Source organism: Anomaloglossus baeobatrachus, chromosome 1, assembly GCF_048569485.1.
Source record: "Anomaloglossus baeobatrachus isolate aAnoBae1 chromosome 1, aAnoBae1.hap1, whole genome shotgun sequence".
Lineage (NCBI taxonomy): Eukaryota > Metazoa > Chordata > Amphibia > Anura > Aromobatidae > Anomaloglossus > Anomaloglossus baeobatrachus.
The window spans coordinates 115,181,402-115,206,199 of NC_134353.1; the positions used below are offsets into that span (position 1 = coordinate 115,181,402).

General features: G+C 39.8%; 1 protein-coding gene across 2 annotated transcripts in view; it reads left to right on the forward strand.

The window, feature by feature from the left end:
* Nucleotides 1-24,203, forward strand: part of RHOH (ras homolog family member H) — a 67,524-nt gene extending 43,321 nt beyond the window's left edge. The window contains exons 1-2 of one of the 2 annotated variants that reach the window (XM_075333868.1): nucleotides 15,494-15,547; nucleotides 22,643-24,203. In XM_075333868.1, the coding sequence (XP_075189983.1) occupies nucleotides 22,805-23,377 (573 nt within the window). In that variant the 5' untranslated portion in view covers nucleotides 15,494-15,547; nucleotides 22,643-22,804 and the 3' untranslated portion in view covers nucleotides 23,378-24,203. Of the gene's footprint in view, nucleotides 1-15,493; nucleotides 15,548-22,642 lie in introns of those variants that run through there. The other variant, XM_075333862.1, reaches the window with a different exon arrangement.
* The last annotated feature ends 595 nt before the right edge of the window (nucleotides 24,204-24,798 follow it).

A 24,798-nucleotide genomic window follows, 5' to 3' on the forward strand; every position in this document is an offset into this window, starting at 1 on the left:
GTAATAAGAGGTTAATAAGAGCTCACAGCCCTAGATTAGTAATGGGGAGGGACTATGAGACTGCCCCATTACTAATCTGTAAGTTAAAAAAAACACTGAAAAATCCTTTATTTGAAATAAAATACAGAAAACCCACCCTCTTTCACCCCTTTATTAACCCCCGAACACCCAGTTCCGAAGTAATCTACACGGGGTCCTATGACAGTTACAGCTGTGCTACATACATACTGAAGGCACAGTGTGCTGGCACAGAATATGTTCTCATGATGTGAGCTTCAGCCAGAGACTGACACAGCGATGAACGGTGATGTCACTCAGTTTATTTGTGGTCACAGCTGGAGGTTCCCACCTCACCTATGACCTCATGTAAATTGACCTTAGGTGACCTCATTAAACTCAATGACCTCGCCTCAGGTAAGGTCACTGAGATCACACACCTGCATCTGCTGGCATAAAACTGCGTGTTTTTTGCCAAGAGATGCAGATTTGGTGCTGAAAGTATTACACCATATTTCTACACCTCGTCTAATTCACTGAGACACATGAACAATTGAGCAATGCACATCTCGTATTTAATGCATATGCCACTCCATAAAGGATTTTTAGAAAGAATTGAAAACAAGAGTTTTAAAGGCTGAGCATACAATATAACAACTTTATTTGCTATGAAAAGGTTAAAAAGATTCAGTTTATATAATTACAATATCATGGTGCTGAATAATGGGTGAGAACCCACATGCTAGTGAGAGAGCCAAAGCAAGATCACCAAAGGAATGGGAAGTCCAAGAGAGAAGGACTCAGTATAACTATAATCATATCATGGCTGACAAGTGGGGAGCCTCCAACACATGCTCCAAAAAGTATAATGGATAGACTACCATGCAACTGACCAGTGTCAGGCTATTTCTATGCAAGAGGCAACAAACAAGTCAGCATAAAATTCATAAGGTTAACCCTTTAACGACCGCGGGCCATAAAATTACGTCCTAGCGGTCATAATGTTACTGCCCGCGGTCTGCCGGCGGCAGCATGCCGCGATCGGCGCACATCTCAGCTGATTTTCACAGCTGAGATGTGTGCCTGCTAGGCACGAGCAGAATCGTTATCTGCTCGTGCCGTTTAACCCCTTAAATGGCGCTGTCAATATGTGACAGCGCCATTATAAGCGCGATCGCGGTAAACTTTTACTTACCACCCGATACCGGAAGTCACGTGACGCGATCACGTGACTTCTGTTAGTTGTCAAGGTAGCACAGGGAAAGTGAAAGCAATTATCTATCTGCTGATCACAGCTATACAGCTGTAAACAGCAGATACGCTCTCTTTCTCTTTTGCTGTGCCGCTGGCACAGCGAAAGTCAAAGCAATTCATGTGTAGTACAGGAGTCATCAATGACCCTGTGCTACCATGACAACTAACAGAAGTCACGTGATCGCGTCACGTGACTTCTGTTAGTTGTCATGGTAGCACAGGGTCATGTGATGACTCCTGTACTACACATGAATTGCTTTGACTTTCGCTGTGCCAGCGGCACAGCAAAAGAGAAAGAGAGCGTATCTGCTGTTTACAGCTGTATAGCTGTGATCAGCAGATAGATAATAGCGATCGGATTGCTGATCGCTATAGCCCCCTAGGGGGACTAGTAAAATAAAAAAAAAAGTTAAAAAAAGTTTTAAAAAATTAAAAAAAACATAAAAACCTAAAAGTTCACATCACCCCCCATTCGCCCCATTGAAAATTAAAGGTTTAAAAAAATAAAAAATATACACACATTTGGTATCGCCGCGTTCAGAAACGCCCGATCTATCAAAATATAAAATCAATTAATCTGATCAGTATACGGCGTAGCGGCAAAAAATTCCAAACGCCAAAACGACGTTTTTTTGTCACCACAACTTTTGCGCAAAATGCTATAAGAGGCGATCAAAACGTAGCATCTGCGCAAAAATTGTACCGTTAAAAACGTCAGCTCGAGACGCAAAAAATAATCCATCACTGAGCCATAGATCCCAAAAAATGAGAACGCTACGGGTCACGGAATATGGCATAAAACGTGCGCCACTTTTTTTGGTCAAACGTCCGATTTTTTTTAACCCCTTATATAAAAGTAAACCTATACATGTTTGGTGTCGACGAACTCGCATTAACCTGAGGCATCACACCCACACATCAGTTTTACCATATAGTGAACACAGTGAATAAAATATCTCAAAAACAATAGTGCTATCGCACTTTTTTTGCAATTTTTCTGCATTTGGATTTTTTTTGCCGTTTTCTAGTACACTGTATGGTAAAACTTATGGTTTCATTTAAAAGTACAGCTCGTTCTGCAAATAATGAGCCCTCAAATGACCATATTGACTGAAAAATAAAAAAGTTACATCTCTCTCAGAAAAAGAATGGCGAAAAAAAAAAACCGGAAAGAGAAAAATCGTCCGGTCGTGAAGGGGTTAAAGTCCTAAGACTTAAGCCCGCTTTACACGCTGCAATGTATCTTACAATGTGTCGGCGGGGTCACGTCGTAAGTGATGCACATCCGGCATCGTAAGGTACATTGCAGTATGTAACAGCTACGTGCGATTGCGATTGAACGGTAAAACGTTCATCGCACGCACGTCGTACATTCCTCATGAATTGAATGTCAGATTGTTCATCGTACCCGGGGTAGCGCACATTGCAGTGTGTGACACCCCGGGAACGATGAACAGATCTTACCTGCGTCCTGCGGCTCCCGGCCGGTAATGCGAAGGAAGGAGGTGGGCGGGATGTTTACGTCCTGCTCAGCTCCGCCTCTCCGCTTCTATTGGCTGGCTGCTGCGTGACGTCGCTGTGACGCCAAACGTCCCTCCCACTCCAGGAAGTGGACGTTCGTCGCCCACATTGAGGTCGTATGGACGGGTAAGTACGTGTGACGGGGGGGTTACTCGTATGTGCGGCACATTCAACAAATTGAACGTGCCGCACATACAATGGGGGCGGTTACGATCGAATACGATATCGTATACTGGATCGTAAGGTGTAAAGCAGGCTTTACAGATGACTAGGATGGTCGCCTGAACGTCTCACAGCAAGAAAAGAACCCTCCAATGGTTATACTGAGTCCTTCTCTCTTGGACTTCTCATTCCTTTGGCGATCTTGCTTTGGCTATCTCACTAGCATGTGGGTTCTCACCCATTATTCAGCACCATGATATTGTAATTATATAAACTGAATCTTTTTAACCTTTTCATATCAAATAAAGTTGTTTTATTTTATACTCAGCCTTTAAAACTCTTGTTTTCAATTCTTTCTAAAAAACCTCCTCTAATTCCCCTAGCCTGTCTACCACCATTTTAAAGTCATGATTCAGGTCCCCATAAACTTATATGGTATCGGCGTCTGGCCAGATATCAGGAATTATTTTTTTTAAATCTGGTTGGACCTGCCGATTCTAGATATCTGTGGATTCGCCCATCACTAATGACGGATTGTGACAAGTGTTTCTCCAGTCAGAGAAGTGCATGCCACTTTAAGATATGACTGATTCATTAAAGGGAATCTGTCACCAGGTTTTTGCTTCCCCATCTGAGAGAAGCATTATGTAGATATAGAGATTCTGATTTCAGCAATGTGTCACTTACTCAGCTGTTTGCTGTCATTTTGATAAAATCAATGTTTTCTCTTCTGGAGATCTGGCAGTTATACAGAGCTCATGAATATGTTGTACTTCTTAGCAGCACACCAGTTAAGGCCCCGTCACACTAAGCAACATCGCTAGCAACATCGCTGCTAACGAACAACTTTTGTGACGTTGCTAGCGATGTTGCTGTGTGTGACATCCAGCAACAACCCGGCCCCTGCTGTGAGGTCGTTGGTTGTTGCTGAATGTCCTGGGCCATTTTTTAGTTGTTGCTGTCCCGCTGTGAAGCACAGATCGCTGTGTGTGACAGCGAGACAGCAACAACTAAATGTGCAGGCAGCAGGAGCCGGCTTCTGCAGAGGCTGGTAACCAATGTAAACATCGGGTAACCAAGAAGCCCTGTCCTTGGTTACCCGATATTTACCTTTGATACCAGCCTCCGCCGCTCTCACTGTCAGTGCCGGCTCCTGCTCTGTGCACATGTAGCTGCAGCACACATCGGGTAATTAACCCGATGTGTGCTGTAACTAGGAGAGCAAGGAGCCAGCACTAAGCATTGTGCGCTGCTCCCTGCTCTGTGCACATTTAGCTGCAGCACACATCGGGTAATTAACCCGATGTGTGCTGTAACTAGGAGAGCAGGGAGCCAGCACTAAGCATTGTGCGCTGCTCCCTGCTCTGTGCACATGTAGCTGCAGCACACATCAGGTAATTAACCCGATGTGTGCTGTAACTAGGAGAGCAGGGAGCCAGCGCTCAGTGTGCGCTGCTCCCTGCTCTCTGCACGTGTAGCTGCGTGCGCTGGTAACCAAGGTAAATATCGGGTTGGTTACCCGATATTTACCTTAGTTACCAAGCGCAGCATCTTCCACGCGGCGCTGGGGGCTGGTCACTGGTTGCTGGTGAGCTCACCAGCAACTCGTGTAGTGACGCTCCAGCGATCCCTGCCAGGTCAGGTTGCTGGTGGGATCGCTGGAGCGTCGCTTAGTGTGACATCTCACCAGCAACCTTCTAGCAACTTACCAGCGATCCCTATCGTTGTTGGGATCGCTGGTAAGTTGCTTAGTGTGACTGGACCTTTAGTCCTGTATTGATAACCTACTGGTGATTAAATAGTGATCTTATCAAAACTACACTAAGCAGCTCAGTAAGTGACACATCGCTTTAATCAGGATCTCTCTACTTACATTATGCTGCTCTCAGATAAAGTAGCAAAAACATGGTGACAGGTTCCCTTTAAGGCTGCTTTCATATATCCGTTTTTCGCCGTGCGGCACAATCCGGTAAAAAACGGAAAGAACTGTTCCAGCGTTTATTGCCGCTGGATCCGTTCTTTCCCCCTTAGACTTGTATTATCACCGGATGGCCTTGCGTTGCATCCGGCTTTTGCCGGATCCGGCGTAAATAGCTGATCCAGCGGCCGGATGCAACTCTGCTTGCAGCGTTTTTTGTCTCCGGCACATAACTGTATGGCGCTGGATCCGGCGACATGTGGCATGAGTTTCAATGAAAGCCTATGGGCTCCGGATCTGTCATCATCCGGCATATGACGGAATCCTTTGACAGATCCAGTTTTTTCAACTGCGCATGCTCAGTAGCACAACGGATCCATCAAAAAACAGAAGGAATGCATGGAAAAAACTGATGCAAAGGATCCGTTTTTACGATGGATCCGTTGCATCAGTTTTTTTTGCCGGATTGTGCCGCACGGCAAAAACCGGATGTGTGAAAGCAGCCTAAGAGGCGCCTCTTACCCCACCATGCCTTCTGATTAAGACTGGCGTGCACAGTCTTGGTATTCATGAACTGTGCCAATTGGTTCTATGGAGAAGAAAAGCCGCTACCAGATATCTCTGTCATATAAAGTATTGTTGGATATGCTTAAAGCCAACCTGTACTTTTTACCCTGATATCTCTAAAGCTGGTGTCACACATAACGACGACGACAACGACGTCGCTGCTACGTCACCATTTTCTGTGACGTTGCAGCGACGTCCCGTCGCTGTCGCTGTGTGTGACATCCAGCAACGACCTGGCCCCTGCTGTGAGGTCGCCGGTCGTTGCTGAATGTCCAGCTTCATTTTTTGGTCGTCACTCTCCCGCTGTGACACACACATCGCTGTGTGTGACAGCGAGAGAGCGACGAAATGAAGCGAGCAGGAGCCGGCACTGGCAGCTGCGGTAAGCTGTAACCAGCGTAAACATCGGGTAACCAAGGGAAGACCTTTCCCTGGTTACCCGATGTTTACGCTGGTTACCAGCCTCCGCTCTTGCTGCCAGTGCCGGCTCCTGCACTGTGACATGTGGCTGCAGTACGCATCGGGTAATTAACCCGATGTATACTGTAGCAAGGAGAGCAAGGAGCCAGCGCTAAGCAGTGCGCGCGGCTCCCTGCTCTCTGCACTGTGACATGTAGCTGCAGCACACATCGGGTTAATTAACCCGATGTGTGCTGCAGGAGAGCAAGGAGCCAGCGCTAAGCGCGGCTCCCTGCTCTCTGAACTGTGACATGTAGCTGCAGCACACATCGGGTTAATTAACCCGATGTGTGCTGCAGGAGAGCAAGGAGCCAGCGCTAAGCGCGGCTCCCTGCTCTTTGAACATGTAGCACAGCGACCTTATGATCGCTGCTTCTGCTGTGTTTGACAGCTAAGCAGCGATCATAACAGCGACTTACAAGGTCGCTGTTACGTCACCGAAAATGGTGACGTAACAGCGACGTCGTTGTCGCTGTCGTTTAGTGTGACACCAGCTTAAGAGGCCGACTGTCCACACTAACAGGAATTATTTTGCATGATATACAAACTGAAGCTGTATGAAGCCGTCTACTTATCTGAGGTCAGTATTTTTATATCATGAATCATTTGTAAAGCTGAAACACAAATAGAAAAGTTTCACTTCTCCATTATGTTATTTTTTTCATAGTTATTTACTATAAACTAGTTTCATTAGTTAAAGGGATTTTCCAGTAGAAAAATATAGAGCTAAATGTTAAGTATTATAGATCAGTAATGTGGTTCTTTTAGCCCTGATGTCCTAATTCTCTTGTAGCCACTTGACTTCCCGCGCTCAATACTGACCTGTGCTTCCTTGGTTGGCACATGACTGGAGCAGTGTGTAATTAGGGTCAATCATCACTTCACTCACCGCTCAGGTCACTTGCCGATACTGGAAAGATCTACTGTGTCGCTATAAGAGTTCTCTAAAGTTCACCAATCCTTTCATAAACACATGTTCTTGTCCAAACATCCAAAATACTTCAATATAATTGACCATAGCAAGAAGCCTGGTAAAGACGATTTTTTTCTACTGTTCGTGTACTTTTTTCCCTATTGATTTAGAGCACAAGAGAGTGACCAGATATATATTGCATCCGTCTGTAACTGTTTTGCATGTTCTCGATATGGTTGTTTTTTTTCAATTTCAGCTTATTGCTGAACCCTGTACATGGGTTGTCCAGGACATTAACATTGATGGCCTATCCTTGGGATGTCTCATAAGTGCAGGGTTAGAACCACCCTGCTGATCAGCTGTTGCTGGTGGCGGCTGGAGCTGCTCAGTTGGGGAGCTGCACAGCACAGCTCCGTCAATTGTATAGTGGCCGTGGCTGTGTACTGTATAGCCACTCCCTATTCAAATCAATAGGTGGCAGATGTGCAGTACCTGGCTGCAGCCATTATTGTGTTGACAGAACTGTGCTGTGTAGCTCCCCAACTAAGCTGTTCTGGCTGGCACTGGGAACAGCTGATCTCTCCTATAATCTGCCTCCCTTTCAGTTAGGGTATACTCACACGAGCGTATGACTTGCATGAGTGCACTGAGAAAATCTCGCATTGCACTCAGCCCCATTAAATTGACTGAGGAAAAAAATAGCAGCATGTTGCGATGGTCTGCGAGAGCAATGTCACTCCCACTCACATAAGTCTATGGGTGCGAGAGAAACATCGGACTGCACTCGGATGACATCCAAGTGCAGTGCGATATACGTACAGGCTGACAATGGAGGAGATGGAGAGATTAGTCCCTCCCTCTCCTCCGCAGCTGTGATCCGATCGCAACATGAGATCACAGTATAATGACACTCGGCTGACGCTTGCAGCAGTGCGAGAGCCGAGGGTCATTAGCATATCGCATTGGATGCCATACGCTAATGTGACTCCAGCCTTAGTCAATAAGTTGGAGCAGAAGGTCAGATTTTCTCTCCCAGATTCTGGATGAGAAAAGAGTTGCAGCATGCGGCGAGTGGATGCTAAAACCATGCGAGACTCGCTAATACAAGTCAATAGTTGTGAGAAAAAAAATATGGATGCCACACAGACGGCACACGGACCATCCTAATGACATCCGTTTTTCTGGATACAAAAGTATTCTGTAGTAGAGAACATAGTAAATGAATAGTAGAGAACATGGTAAATGGTCCTGTAAATGACTGTAAATGAATAATGGTTGATGAGGAAAAAAACGGATTGCACCCTGACAGCACACTAAGAGCACACTGACAGCACACTAAGAGCACACTGACAGCACACTAAGAGCACACTGACAGCACATGGATGACAAGTGAGAAAAAATGGTCCTACTCTCCTAGATAAGAATGGGACCGTTTTTCCATACTCGTGTGTGACTCCAGCCTTATAACTTCTGGAGGCAGATTCTCAGGGAGATCTATGTCTGGCTCATTGATCTTAACAACTTATTTGCATATAACAAAAAATAGATTTCTCTGAAATAAGACATCAGATGATTTTACTCAGCTTCCTATGGCCTACATGGCTATATAGACGGCTTAGGAGGGTTGATCCTACTGACAGATTCCCTTTAACGTCCAAACGTCAGATTTAGTTTTTTTTTCATTCAAGCTCTAAGAGACATCATTTCTTTTTATTTGTACATCGACATAACTTGTTTTTTCCAGGATGAGTTGTGTATGTCAGAAGCTCCATTTTGGAGTCATTTCAACTTAATATCTAACTTTTATTAACTGTTAATGGGAAGAAACAAACAAAGAAAAATACAACAATTCTAATGTTTGACTTTTAACATTTTACCTTTTTGATTTGCTTCCCAGAAAGTGTTAATTTTATTCTGTGGGGGTCAGTACAGTCACGGTACTACCAAATTTATGTAGTTTTATTTATTTTTTGTTAGTACTTTTAATTCCTTTTTTTGGCATTCATCATGCTTCATAAACTGTTCAATTGCCCTGTTTATTACAGATGCTACATAAGGTAAATTTGTCTTCTTTTTTACATTAGTTTTTTCTTAGATTAAACATTATTTAGAAATATAGGACTTTTTAAATTTACTGTTTTATCATTTTTTTGCATATATATATATATATATATATATATATTTTTTTTTTTTTTACAATATTAGTTAGTCCCACAATGAGACTGCGAAAAATGCGATACTCAACACTACCTATGTAGTGCAGTGCATTATCCAGGCTGTCGGTTTATACTGTCTTGGCAGCCTAATACATTGTGCTTTTGGCATGTTGTATTACTTTTTGATCTATGGTAGACCTAAAGGGTGCTTTACACGCTGCAACATCGCAAGCGTTTGCTAGCGATGTCAAGCGCGATAGCACCCGCCCCTGTCGTACGTGCGACATTTGGTGATCGCTGCCGTAGCGAACATTCTCACTACGGCAGCGTCACACGCACATACCTGTGCAGCAATGTCGCTGTGACCGCCGAACAATCCCTCTCTCAAGGGGGAGGTGAGTTCGGCGTCATAGCGACGTCACTGCGGCGTCACTAAGTGGCCGGCCAATAGAAGCAGAGAGGCGGAGATGAGCAAGACGTAAACATCCCGCCCACCTCCTTCCTTCCGCATTGTTGGTGGATGCAGGTAAGGAGATGTTCCTTGTTCCTGCGGTGTCACACATAGCGATGTGTGGTGCTGCAGGACCGACGAACAACATCGTACCTGTGGCAGCAGCGATAATAAGGAAAGGAGCGACGTGTCAACGATCACCGTTTTTGAACAATTTTGCGATTGGTGATCGTCGCTCCTAGGTTTTACACGCTGCGATGTCGCTACCGGCGCCGGATGTGGGTCACTAGCGACGTGACCCCGACGATATATGGGTAGCGATGTCGCAGCGTGTAAAGCACCCTTAAGGCTATTATTAGGACAACTAAATCAAGTGTAGCAGAAAAAAAATGTCATACACAAAAAACATTTTTGAAAACGCTCCACAAAATTTAATTTTTTTAAAAAAATTTTTATGTTTTTTTTAAAGTGAATTTTTTTGTCAGAAATGACACATCAAAACGCTCAAAATTGCGAAACTTTTTTTTAAGCTCTTTTACTGAGACCCAATTTAGTTAAGGATTTTTGATAGAAGTTTTATAGTATATGGTATATAAGACAAATGTTTGTACACATGGATTGCATTTTTGTGAAAATAACAGCAAAAAATACACATTTTCTTAATTAAAAAAGTGCATTATTATTTAATTTAATTTTTAAGGATTTTTTTTTAAGTAGAGATAGCTTCAAAGTTGCCCTCTTAGGCTATGTCCGCACATTGTGTCGTCCTAGTTGCAGTTCTAAGGCTGCGACCGCACTTTGCGTTTCCACCTGCGTTTTGGGTGCTTTTTAGGTGCGTTTTGAGAAGCACCTTTTTCATACCAAAAGGCATGCGTTTTGATTTCACAGCAAAGTCTATGGAAAATGGGTATTTCTAGACCGCACTTTGCGTTTCTAAACACTGCGTTTAATTTGCATATTTTGTGGCCAAATCCATGCGTTCAAAGAAGCAGCATGTCAATTGTTTTTGCCATTTTGGGTGCGTTTTGCTAACATTGGAGTCAATGAGAAATGTCAAAAACCAAGATTCCAGCAAACTCCTGCATTTTACCTGCTTTTTCTGTGCAGAAAACATGCGTTTTGAACTTAATGCAAGTTTTTTGCCCATTAAATTAATGATTTCATATATCCCTTTACACACACACATAATCCGACAATTAAATTAAATAAAATGTTAAATTTAGTGCTATTTTTCTAATAAAAACTATATTACCGCTTTAATTTCATTATATATTTCTATTTTCTTTTTAATTTCTGCACTTATGTATTTAATCCATTTTTTTTTATCTTTTTTCCATATATTTGAATGTTTAACCTTTATTTAGCAGTGTCTTGATTTACAAAACGCATTTGTCAAAACGCTATTGAAAAGCAGGTAAAAAGCGCTGAAAATGCATCAAAAACGCGGTAAATACGCATGCGTTTTCAGCGCTAAATTTCTGAAAAAGGCAACTTTGGTCAAATCAATTAAGCACAAAACGTGCGTTTAAAACTGCAAGTAGGTGAACGCAAAGTGCGGTCGCAGCCTAAACGCATCCTCTGGCAGAAATTGCTTTTGCCAAAGTTGCTTTTGAGCACAGAATCGCGGTAAATACGCATGCGTTTTTGCTGCAGTTTTAGCGCTTTTTACATGCTTTCCATTGCGTTTAGACAGATGCGTTTTGAACATTTAGACAATACTAAATAAAGTTTAAACAGTCAAACACAATGAAAAAAAAGGGAAAAAAAAGGAACACGTATATAATTATTGAAATCATAACGAAAATAGTTATATTTCATATAATTATAGCGGATTTATACTATTTATCGCTAAAATAGCAATAAATTAATATTTTTCATTAATTTAATTGTTGGACTATGTGTCTGTGTAAAAGGACATATTGTCACGCTCCCCGTGTCCCAGCACCGCTCCTTACCCACTGATCCAGTCCACATGTTCACCAGTCATGGCTGCCGCTCCCGCTCTTGCTCATCTGAGTCCTGTTCCTGGTCTCAGGAGTCTGACTCTGAGTCTTGGCCTCATGGTTCTGTATACGACCGGGCCGCGCCCACTCTCCTGCTCTTATAGGACCAGCACACCTGCAGCAGGAAATGACATGAGGCTGTGCTGGGTATATAAGACTTGCCTTTCCATGTGGGCGAGGCCTGATCAACGTGTCTTGTAGCTAGTCTTATGAGCTAGGTGCTCAGGTCCCCTGGTACCGTGTCCTACTGACTTTTTGTCCTTGCACTCTGGTACCTGTGCCTGTTTACATTACTGTCCGAAAGAACTCTGTGACTCTGGTGACCTGCTTATACTTGTCCCTGCCACGTCAGTGCTCCGGCTGCCGTGGGCCCTGCCCTCCGGTGGGGTGCAAGGTCCAGTGGATCCACCTCCTGGGCCCACCAGTACTCCCGGCCCTGACACATATCATTTCATTATTTTGATGTCAGAAAAGCATGCCTTTATGTAGTCCAAAACGCATGCTTTCTGCAGCTAAAAAGCAGGTAAAACGCTGGAATTTTGATGTTTGTTGCTTTTTGCAACTTCCCATTGACTTCAGTGTTATCAAAACGCTGCAGAAATGGCAAAAACAATTGACATGCTGCTTCTTTGAACTCATGGTTTTTGCCACAAATTATGCAAATTAAACGCAGCGTTTTGAAACGCAAAGTGCGGACAGGAAATCATTATTTTCCATGGACTTTTATGGAAAATCAAAACGCATGCCTTTTTGCATGAAAACGCTGCAGTTCAAAACTCTGCGGAAACGCAGGTGAAAACGCAAGGTGCACACAGCCTTAATCGCAGAGTCCAAAGACATTTAACAATATAATTGTTTTATTAATGTTATATTCATCCTAAGTGCATACATATATCTATATATACAGTCATATGAAAAAGTTTGTGCACCCCTATTAATGTTAACCTATTTTCTTTATAACAATTTGGGTTTTTGCTATTTCAGTTTCATATATCTAATAACTGATGGACTGAGTAATATTTCTGGATTGAAATGAGGTTTATTGTACTAACAGAAAATGTGCAATCCACATTTAAACTAAATTTGACCGGTGCAAAAGAATGGGCACCTCAACATAAAATTGACATTAATATTTTGTAGATCCTCCTTTTGGAAAAATAACAGCCTCTAGTCGCTTCCTGTAGCTTTTAATGAGTTCCTGGATCCTGGATGAAGGTATATTTGACCATTCCTGTTTACAAAACAATTCCAGTTCAGTTACGTTTGATGGTCGCCGAGCATGGACAGCACGCTTCAAATCATCCTACAGATTTTCAATGATATTCAGGTCTGGGGACTGGGATGGAGATTCTAGAACATTGTAATTGTTCCTCTGCATGAATGCTTGAGTAGATTTGGAGCGGTGTTTTGGATCATTGTCTTGCTGAAATATCCATCCCCTGCGTAACTTCAACTTCGTCACTGATTCTTGCACATTATTGTCAAGAATCTGGTGATACTGAGTTGAATCCATGTGACCCTCAACTTTAACAAAATTCCCGGTGCCGGGATTGGCCAAACAGCCCCAAAGCATGATGGAACCTCCACCAAATTTTACTGTGGGTAGCAAGTGCTTTTTTTGGAATGCCGTGGTTTTTTGCCTCCATGCATAACGCCTTTTTGTATGACCAAACAACTCAATCTTTGTTTCATCAGTCCACAGGACCTTCTTCCAAAATGTAACTGGCTTGTCCAAATGTGCTTTTGCATACCTCAGGCGACTCTGTTTGTGGCGTGCCTGCAGAAACGGCTTCTTTCGCATCACTCTCCCATACAGCTTCTCCTTGTGCAACGTGCGCTGTATTGTTGACCGATGCACATTGACACCATCTGCAGCAAGATGAAGCTGCAGGTCTTTGGAGGTGGCCTGTGGATTGTCCTTAACTGTTCTCACCATTCTTCTTCTCTGCCTTTCTGATATTTTTCTTGGCCTGCCACATCTGGGCTTAACAAGAACTGTACCTGTGTTCTTCCATTTCCTTACTATGTTCCTCACAGTGGAAACTGACAGTTTAAATCTCTGAGACAACTTTTTGTATCCTTCCCCTGAACAACTATGTTGAATAATCTTTGTTTTCAGATCATTTGAGAGTTGTTTTGAGGAGCCCATGATGCCACTCTTCATAGGAGATTCAAATAGGAGAACAACTTGCAAGTGGCCACCTTAAATACCTTTTCTCATGATTGGATTCACCTGCCTATGAAGTTCAAAGCTCAATGAGGTTACAAAACCAATTTAGTGCTTTAGTAGCTCAGTAAAAAGTAGTTAGGAGTGTTCAAATCAAGAAATTGATAAGGGTGCCCATACTTTTGCACCGGTCAAATTTTGTTTAAATGCGGATTGCACATTTTCTGTTAGTACAATAAATCTCATTTCAATCCAGAAATATTACTCAGTCCTTCAGTTATTAGATATATGAAACTGAAATAGCTGTTTCAAAAACCCAAATTGTTATAAAGAAAAAAGGTTAACATTAATAGGGGTGCCCAAACGTTTTCATATGACTGTAGTTTAAAGGGAACCTGTCAGGTGCAGTATGCTCCAAGAACCACAAGCAGTTCTGAGTGCATATTGCTAATCCCTGCCTAACCATCCCTGTATCTAGTAGCATACATAAAGAGATCTTTAGAAAAAGTATTTCTAAAGATCTTTTATCTTATGCTAATAAGCGCAGGGACTAGTCCCAAGGGCGTTACTTCCCCCGACTAGTCATCCTCTTAGCATGTGAGCACGCCCACAGTGGTGTACTAATATGCTATTCTATTCAGCATCACCAGCGGTGTCGCACGTTCCTGTGTTCTCTGTGACCGCGCTTCTGAATTCCAGGCACTTCCAGTTATGTGCAGTATGAAGCCGGGTGTACATGTCCCAGCTTCAACCAGGTCTACTGCGCATGACTGGAGGTGCCCGGCATTCAGAACAGCGTTCACCGCGGACACAGGTACACGTGTCACCAATGGGGATGCTGCATTGAATAGCCTGTTAGTATACCCCTGTGGGTGTGCTAAGAGAGCGGACTAGACGGGGGATATAACGCCTTTGAGACTAGTCCCCTCGCTCATTAGCATAAGGTAAAAGATCTTTAGAAATACTTTTTCTAAAGATCTCTTTATCTATGCTAGTGTATACAAGGACAGTTAGGCAGGGATTAGCAATATGTACCCAGAACTGCTCGTGGTTCTGGGTGCATATATGCACCTGACAAGTTCCCTTTAATATATAGTCATAACAATTTGACCAAATGGCAAAGGATGACTGTTATACTATTTTGCTTCCTTCTTCCTATATGTCTATTCTGGTTTCCCTATTCTAATCCCTCCCTTTTTATTTCTCTACCCTTATTAATATTTTTATGAAAAATTTAAAAGAAATAATATTGAAACAAAGTTGCCCACTTTCTTAGAAATAAGGCTGTCCTGCTGCCGGAATTGCAAACCATCAGCTGTAATCTATGGTCAGTTTGGCAACTAGTGTTCATTTCACTTGTAGAGCCACTTGCAGGGGAAATTAAGTATTACAAGGTGCTCAATAAATTCGATGGTATTTCCATATTGCATGTACGTACAGTTTTTCTTGTTTAATAAATTTGCAAAAATGTCTACATTTCTGTTTTTGTCTATCAAGATGGGGAGCAGAGTGTACATTAATGAGAAAAAAGATCAACTTTTTTGAATTTACCAAATGGCTGCAATGAAATAAAGAGTGAAAAATTTAAAGGGGTCTGAATACTTTATATACTCATTGTACATGTCAGATCCTCAATATTGGGTTTTCCACACCATCTAATTGACGAAGGTCTAAAATGAGAGACCACCTACAACTCAGAATTACCTATTAGAACTTAAAAAAAAGGGTTATTAAACCGGATAGGCCAACTAATGACTTGTTGCTGATTTACAGTAAAGCACAATTATTTAAGGCTTCTCAAACCAATCATGACAAGCCCCGTACCACATGGTGTGGGGCCACCATCCTCCCCGCCCTCTGTATAAATGCTACCCGAGCTCAATCTAAAAAGATAACCAGGAAGTTCATGACACCACTCTGTGCAAGCGCTCAAAGTGAGACGGAAGATAGAAAGAACCCACAAGATCAATGGGCCCCGGGTAAGTTTGGGCTTCTGAAGATGGTTTTCTTACCACATACACAGGAACAGCACATGTGATCTCTGTGCCTGGGAATCTGATATAATGCTGTAGGGTGAATAGCTTATTTGTAAAGCAATATAATAGTAAATGTGGAGGTTGTGATCGGGCTGTGGTAGTGGCAAAAGGTAGCCAAAAATGTTGGTTAGAGTTTGAAGGCCTGATTAAAAAGTACAGTAATACGTTTTTGGGTTGCACAGTCCCAATCATCAGAATAATTCACGTAATAATGAACATAAATTGTAAAGATTGAATATATTTTTTACATATTGTTAATATATATATATATATATATATATATATACATATATATATATATATATATATATATATATATATATATAAAAAAAACATATTTGTTGAGATGTTACATACAGTATATATATATATATATATATATATATATATATATATATATATATATATAATGTGTATGTAATGAACTTAAACTTTAAAGACAGTACATACACATATATATTTGCTGATGGAAATATATATATATATATATATATATATATATATATTTATATATATTCTAGCATTTTTTTTTCCAAAAAGGTAATGTTGGAATATGTATGTAACAAAGATGATTTGAATCAGTGATTTGAATTACATGGGTTTCTTACTGATGACAGAAAAGGACTGGCCCACTGGAAGGTAGGATGGTCATCTGGTGGGCCATGCTCTGACATTACCCTATATACTTAAATTGCATCATAAATTCTGCTGACCCCACAAACTCTGTGGTTCATCGGGTCAGCAGAGTTTACGGTACAATTTAATATCTGTGTTTGTATAGCTGGATGGGCTTGACTGTTTACTGTGAAATACACTTTAGGTTTCCGTTCCCTTTTAGAGAATATTAGGCTGGGTTTCCATAGCATGTTTTTATCGAAATTTATTTTTATGTGCTCTTTTAAACACATTGTAAAAACAAAACAAAAACAAATTAATTTTAGAATTTTTGGTGGCATGGCTTTTGCAGCTTTTACATTTTTGGATTTTGTTACACCTGCAAAAACTGTTCCACAAACAGTTCAAATTCTGCAAAAAGTCAATAGTTTTTTTTCCTTTTCAATTACTTTACAAGTGTTGATATTGATTTAAAAGTACAATAAAAATGCCATATAGGAACTCGGCTTAAATAAATCGCTGGAAAACATGCCTTCAGTTCATGTATCTGAGACGTCCTATTGTTTTCTAATGCAATATTTATTGTAGAAATCTTCAGGGTTAATTCACAATTGCCAGTGGAATAAATGTTATGTATAGGATCATATGGTAAAGTTCCTCCAAACACTTTTATGTAATGTTAAATGAAAGATGCATTTACACTGAACGAGTATTGTGAACTCTCGTTTCCCAATATTCTTGCTGTCTAAACAGGCGAATGAGCAAAATGCTTATTTATCGAGAGATTTGTGTTGGACAAAAGACCATCAATCATTCTTGACAGAACATTGTCCGGTCAAAACGAGACTCGCGCTGCCAAGAACAATGGCTGCCTATGTGCAATGAATTGTTCAATGCATATCGTTTAGCACGGTCAACCTGTATGAAAAGACTATTAAATAACCATTGCTCACTGGTAGTTTGATGCCAGAAATCAGATAATGTAAACCCACCTTTAGGTTGGGGGGGGATCACGAAAAGCCATGGATTGATTTGACTGCATTAAGTTCAGAGTAGATTCCAAAATATGTATTAATCTTTTCTATTTCTCAGAACAAAATCTAAATGGTCAATCCAATTTTAGGCTGGGCTCAGACGTCCATGCTAAGAATTGGACCAATCACATTGGTAAATTGTGGCCGTGTCTGACTCTATGTGCCGATCCGGGTGCTTGTTATTAAAGCTGTCTGCTATTGATAGATACTGGTCTGGTCCATAAATCAGAACAGATTAGTGTATGATGCAAATTTTTAACATGGGCCATCAATATGTGTGAGACATTGTTGGAGTGCAAAGGCATTCTGGTTACTATTCGATCACTGAGCTGTCCATTGAGAAGGACTCATCCGGATCCGAAAACATGGTCGACTGCAGCTTTTCTTATAGATATACTAAAATAACTGGGTTACCTTAGTCTGAAAACCTTCAATATTGTTTCATTATTAAACACATCCTTGGACTCACTATGATACAACGTTTGGAAATTTTATGGTTCATCTGGTAGAAAAAAGATAGATAATAGAAAGACATATGATAGTGGGATGAATATATATATGTATATATATATATATATATATATATATATATATATATATATATATATATATATATATATATATGATAGATAGCAGGATGAATAGATAGGATAGATGGATGGATAATAGATAGGTGGATTGCTAGATTGCTAGATATATAGATTGATGGACAATAAATAGATGAATAGATAGGTTTGATGGATGGATGAATAAATAGGATAAATAGATGGATGGACAATACCTAGATAGATAGAGGGATAGATAGCGGGAATGAGTAGATAGGATAGAGGGATGGATAGATAGATAGCTAGATTGAAAAGACAATGTAGATATATTAGATAAATACTATAGATAGAGTGATAAATACTGTAAATAGGTACATAAGGTACATAGTGTAGATACAAAGCTTTTTTTGATAGATATGATAGAAAATGAATACTGTTCATGCACAGATAGATACTGCAAAAAGAAAATTATAGTAGATACTGCAGACAGAAACTACAAATATATAGATCAATAGATACTATATATACATAGATCTTTAAAGAAAGATTTCACTATGATACAATATCTGAAATGCAAACTTGTGTATAATGTGTGCAGCACTATTGTGCAATCGAAATATATTTTATTCCAATGGATTATATTAGTTCCATTATTTGCCACAAACAAATATTAGTGATATATTACTGGATGACTTGTCTATACTTCTATAAATATTTGTATACATATTACCAATCAGCATAAAAGAGTATATAATATTAGAAGTAAATGGTTTATAGAGGATCACAAATTGAAATAAAAGTCATTTTTTATATTGTTCCAATTGCCTGGATTCAACATTGGATACATTCATCTGGATCTTATAGACTGGCTTCTTTTGGTTACATCAGTGTCATTTGTACATCGTTTTGGTTTGGTACATTTTTATGTAAAATTTGTTGCTACAGTTTATTAATAGCTACAAATCGTAACACAATCGAAGAGCACAAAAATATACCAAGACATTAAATTGTTGAAAGAGATGCATTGTGCATAGAAAAAAACTATAAGATCAGCTATAGATCTTACATTGAAAAATGGTAGAATATATAGTATGATCGTGTGTGTAACATTTCTATCTTACGGATCATTCATATGCTTATATTGTGGACACTTTAGTGTTTGTTTTTGTACAGCATCAATTTCTAGGCTGTTCTGGTCTCATAATTTGAACTTACAAAATCAGATATTCCTGTGATGCTGAACATTTTGGTTAAGTCTGAGAAATGCTTCTTAGTGCAAATGCTAAAATGTGTATACATTACAGTAGTATGCATAAGCATGCAGTCATATCTATCTTTCTATTTATCCATCCATCCATCCATCCATCCATCCATCCGTTTGCTCATGCAAGACATTTTCAGTTATTAAAATGTTCTTGAGCATTTAGTCTCATAGTGTCTGCAGAGATAATACTCAGGGAACATTCTGCCTAAGACTAGTTTAATGTGTGGGACTTAGTGTACATAACTAACCACAAACAACTAGAGAACCCGTCACTACAGCGCTGCCTATGTGTACGTAACAAATTATTACATTCTCACTACACAATTGATTCTTTGATTGAAAAGTGGGAAACAGACAAATTTAGCATGCATAACACTATGTATTTATATATACATGTATGTGTATAAGTAGATAGATAAATAGGAAGATAGATGGATGGATGGATGGATGGATAGATAGATAGATAGATAGATATAGATAGATAGAGGGATAGATAGATAGAGGGATAGATAGATATAGATAGATAGATAGATAGAGGGATAGATAGATAGAGGGATAGATAGATAGATAGATAGATAGATAGAGGGATAGATAGATAAATATAGATAGATGGATAGATAGATAAATATGGATAGAGCGATAGATAGATAGATAGATGGATAAATAGAGGGATATATATATATATATATATATATATATATAGATAAATATAGATAGATAAAGGGATAGATAGATAGACAGATAGTTGAATAGATATAGATAGATAAATATAGATAGATAGATGGATAGATAGAGTGGAAGATAGATAGAAATAGATAGATAAATATAGATAGATATGATTCCGCAACATAGCAGACTAATATTACTCATTCTTCAAGTATTATTCCTTAAAGAAACAAAGATGGGATTTCACCACGCAACCGTGGAAAAATCCTGACAAAATGAGAAGATGGTAATTTTCATTGTTGACGGGTTTCTGAGAGCGATATTACAGATATGTGATTTTTTGTCCTAAAGAAGGAGAAGTTGCTCTCAGAAACGTGACGACAATAAAAAATCACCATCTTACCTTGTCTGGATTTTTCCACGGTCGCTCAGCGAAATCCCATCTTTGTTTTTTTAAGGAATACTACTACAGCCAGGGATGCTGCTGCAACCGTCTTTGCCTTCTCAACAGTTGTGGCTTTCACAACTACCCCAGGTGAGCCTGTTTTAGTCTCTCCGAGTTTTCCACTATCCTCAGATAAGACCCTATTTGTGCTACTTTTTCTTTCCCGTTTATTGCATTCTTTAAGCATACAAGTAGATGTCATATTATCACATACATACTACATATTGTTCTCTTTAGAACTCAAATAGGTAGATGATGCTATTGAAATTGCTGATAAGTATTGTTGTTTTTAACAATGAAGACTTAAAATATTATAACCATCTACAAAACTGATTTTTCATAAGAATCGTTCATAAATATAATTAGCAGAGAAAAGCCGTAAAGACAGATGTTGTGTTCTGCTGGTACAGTCAGAGTTTTGTGTTGTTGTTCTAATAGATACACTCACATGTAAATTATTCCTCATTTTTATTGTACCATACCTATACCCGGGAAATATTTACAGTGTATGATACAGAGTTTTTTGTTATTTATGAGGTTTTAGTGATTTTGAATTTGCACAGTTTTGGCCTTTTGTACATTTTTAAAACTGAAGTATTTTGGGATTTACATTATATCAAAATCTGAACATTGTTAAAAACAAGATGTTTTAATACATTTCTACTGACAGAGCTTTTGTAATATAATAGACACTAAATCTGCATCATAACTGCCATACTAATTACAGAGATCACAAATCAATTTCCTTATGATAAATATTATCAATGGAAACAGTGCACAAGTAACTATATACAGTATATATTTTGTGTACTGAAGTATTTGAATATATATACAATAAGAATATATATACCCAAACTGATGAAATGGAAGCGTGGCTTTTTGAGGATGTGTGTACATTTTAAGTTAAGTCCACATGTCCTGTAATACTCCGTTAGATCGGATACAGCAGAGATCCATTGGGAAAAAAGTTCTGCAAACACAACTTTCTTGTCCATTGTTAAATAACTGATTTCTGCCGGATCCGTTTTTTAACATGGTAGTCTATGGAGGATGGATCTGTTAACGGATTGCTATTTAGCCATCTGTTTTTCTTGCATTTGTAAGTGATTCATTTTTTTCTTACAGGATCTGTTTCAAATGGAAGATAAATAGCAATCCGTTAACAGATCTGTCCTCCAAAGACTGCAATATTAAAAAAACGGATCTGACAGAAACCATTTTGCCAATAGATCTCTGCAGGTTCCATTCTAACAGATGATTACAGGACATGTGAACTTAGCCTTATATATTTTGTTTCGGAATGATGTGCGTTTTTCTAAATCTGTCTTTTCTCTTTACTTTGGTAGTTAATTACTTAAATGCACTGACCTTAAATCCAAATTCAACCAATGTATGCCAACCAGAGCATTACAATCGTATTATAGTAATTTTTAGAACAATATGGATAAAAGAAATCCAGGTTTAATGCTGCGCTAGAAACCACATGAATCCAGGAGTATGTGAGGAAATCCTTTTTCTTTATTTCTGCAGGTCAACGCGTTTCAAAGACATATCCGGGGTTCTTCATCAGGACGAAAGAACAGATATATTGCTCTCTTGTCCTGATGAAGAAGACGGAAACGCGTTGACCTGCAGAAATAAAGAAAAAGGATTTCATCACATACTCCTGGATTCATGTGGTTTCTAGCGCAGCATTAAACCCCGATTTCTTTTATCCATATTGTGTTATCTCTTGCTTCGGGGCTGCTGCTGACCACTTTTTGATATATGTGCATCACGCAGTTGTGCCTGACACAACTCCAAGAGGTGAGTGTGCCTTTGGCACCGTATTTGTGAAATCTTATACCTGATAAGACCCTATGTGCGCCTTCTCTTCCACAGACAAATAATAGTAATTTTTAGAACATATACTGTATGATTGCATTTTTATATCCTTTTTGATGCTATTTTATACAGTCGTATTGAAATATATCATTTTTGAGATATATATATATATTATTTTTTCAATATGACTGTACAGATATTGATATGTTAGTTTGAAGACGGCGTACATACACTGGACTTTGGGTCCTCTTTGAATTCATAAACATATTAGCGTTAGTTTATTTGCAGTTAATAAGGATTTTAATGTTAAAAAGATGTCTGTTAGCACAAAAAGGATTGTACAAACAAAGCACCCTTGGCTTGACTGAGAAATTTAGTGAACCTATCCACCCAGTAGTTTGCCATGTTTTACCCCCTCTTCCTTGATTGACAACCTGGCATTACAAGAGCCAGAGGAAGGCAGAGATAGATGGCGAACAAGTAGATGGGAAAGTGTCCTGATCTTCCCCACCATGCTAAGGGTACACTTAGTGCCTATGCTTGGTTTGTACAGTCATTTCCCGCTGACAGGCTTCTCACATGGAATATGATTTATTTAATTAGTAAGATAAAACTGTATTAAAGGCTTTTTTTTCTCTCTCACAGAACATTGATCCTCAGACTGAACTGTGAAGGAATAGAAGACGTGTCAATGTCTTCAAGCAGAAATATTTAAGTGTCTTATCATCAAAAAGCAGAATTTCTAAGAGTTGATGGAACTCCATCTCTTACAAATCAGCTGAACATAACTCTCAATATTACAGGAAGATGAACGCCATTAAATGTGTCTTGGTTGGGGATGCTGCTGTTGGGAAGACTTCACTTCTTGTCCGTTTCACATCTGAGACTTTTCCAGACACCTACAAACCAACAGTCTATGAAAATACAGGAGTTGATGTCTTCATGGATGGAGTCCAGATAAGCCTCGGACTTTGGGACACCGCGGGTAATGATGCATTTAAAAGTATCCGTCCCATTTCATTACAGCACGCGGACATAGTCTTGCTCTGCTTCTCCGTATCCAATCATGCTTCATTTCTAAGTGTCAGAAATAAGTGGATTACTGAGGTCAAACACAATCTGCCCCGTGTACCAGTGCTGGTAATAGCCACACAGACTGATCAGAGAGAGATGAACCAGTCACGGGTGCCATGCATTAGCGCTGCAGATGGGAAACAGCTGGCACAAGATGTCCGAGCCAAAGGATACTTGGAGTGTTCAGCTCTGCATAATCGGGGAGTCCAGCAGGTATTTGAGTGTGCTGTAAGGACTGCAGTCAACCAAGCCAAGAAAAGGGCGAGACGGAAGCGTTTCTCTGTCAACGAGTGCAAAATTATTTGAACTGAGTCTTCTTCTTTTCAGTGAAAGAAATACTTTCTTTGCACCGCGTTTCATTGGGCTTTTCTCAGAGGCCTTGTCAGTACATTTCAGTAACAATCGTGATGGTTCTTGAGCCTCATTATTTCTGTTTAGTTATATTATTGCACTTTTCTTGCAATGTGGAAACCAGGAATAACCAGTAGCATGAAGAAATTCAAAGAAATAGTTTTGTATTAATTTAGCAAAACATGACTTACATATTTATTTAACTTTTAGAAGAAATGGAACATCAACAAAGTAATATACAAAAGTACAAAAGTGAGCTAATGATACATGTGAGACCCTAGCTGCAGGCAGGAAGTATAGAGATATGTTCTAAGTAGCTCACGCCAAGGAACCACATGAAAACTACACCATGTGCATTGATGTGCTGTTTGTACACTCTTGTTAGAATGAATCAGTGCTGTAAAAGCAACTGGTGCTCCACTTATACCTGACCGGATCAATACAGACATCCCATAAATCACTAGTTATGAATTTAAAGGGAACCTGTCACTGGATGTTTATAATACTCACCTAACGGTCGGTGCAGAGCAGACTGGTAGGATAGGCGTCTCCGTTCTTCGGGTCCGCGCCTCCCCTTTCGGCCACCTTTGTTGTCCTTCTTCTGAAGCTAGTGTGGATGACGTGTTCTACGTCATACACACAAGCCGACATTGAGGTCCTGCGCAAGTGCACTTTGATCTGCCCTGAGTAGGGCAGATCAAAGTATTGTAGTGCGCCTGCGTGAGACCTCAATGTTGGATAGTGTAGATGACGTAGAACGTGTCATCCACACTAGCTTTAGAAGAAGGAGGACAAACATGGCGCGGACCCAGGAAACGGAGACGCCCATTCGACCAGTCTGCTGTGCACCAACCGTTAGGTGAGTATTATAAACATCCGGTGACAGGATCCCGTTAAAGTGAAGGTCCACCCTTAAACCTATTTTGTTTTTTAATGCTGAACTGATTAATTTCAGAAAATTTATTTATTGTAAACATTGCTATGTGCTTCTGATATTCTGATACAGAGTGTGACTGCTCTGCATAAATGAAGGATTAAAGGGGATGTCCCACGAATCAATTTTTTAGCAACAGTTCAGAAATATTGTCAATATCTGTTTAAAATAAATGACTGTGTTTCTAGCATATCTTTTCTTCTTCTTGTTGCTCCAATGTGTCTACCTTGGTATTGTCACTAAACCGTTATGTCAACAGTAGGATCTTAGCAGAATAAAACTCCTTCACCTTGTGGCAGCTGACCGTATAAACCCTTCCTACTTTCCCTGTAGATAGATAAAATGGTATCCAGATTAGTAAAAGTATATATCGCATCCTTATGATTTAATGTTATCTACACCATAATATAAGTGACTTGAAAACAGGGTGTTTAACTAAAAC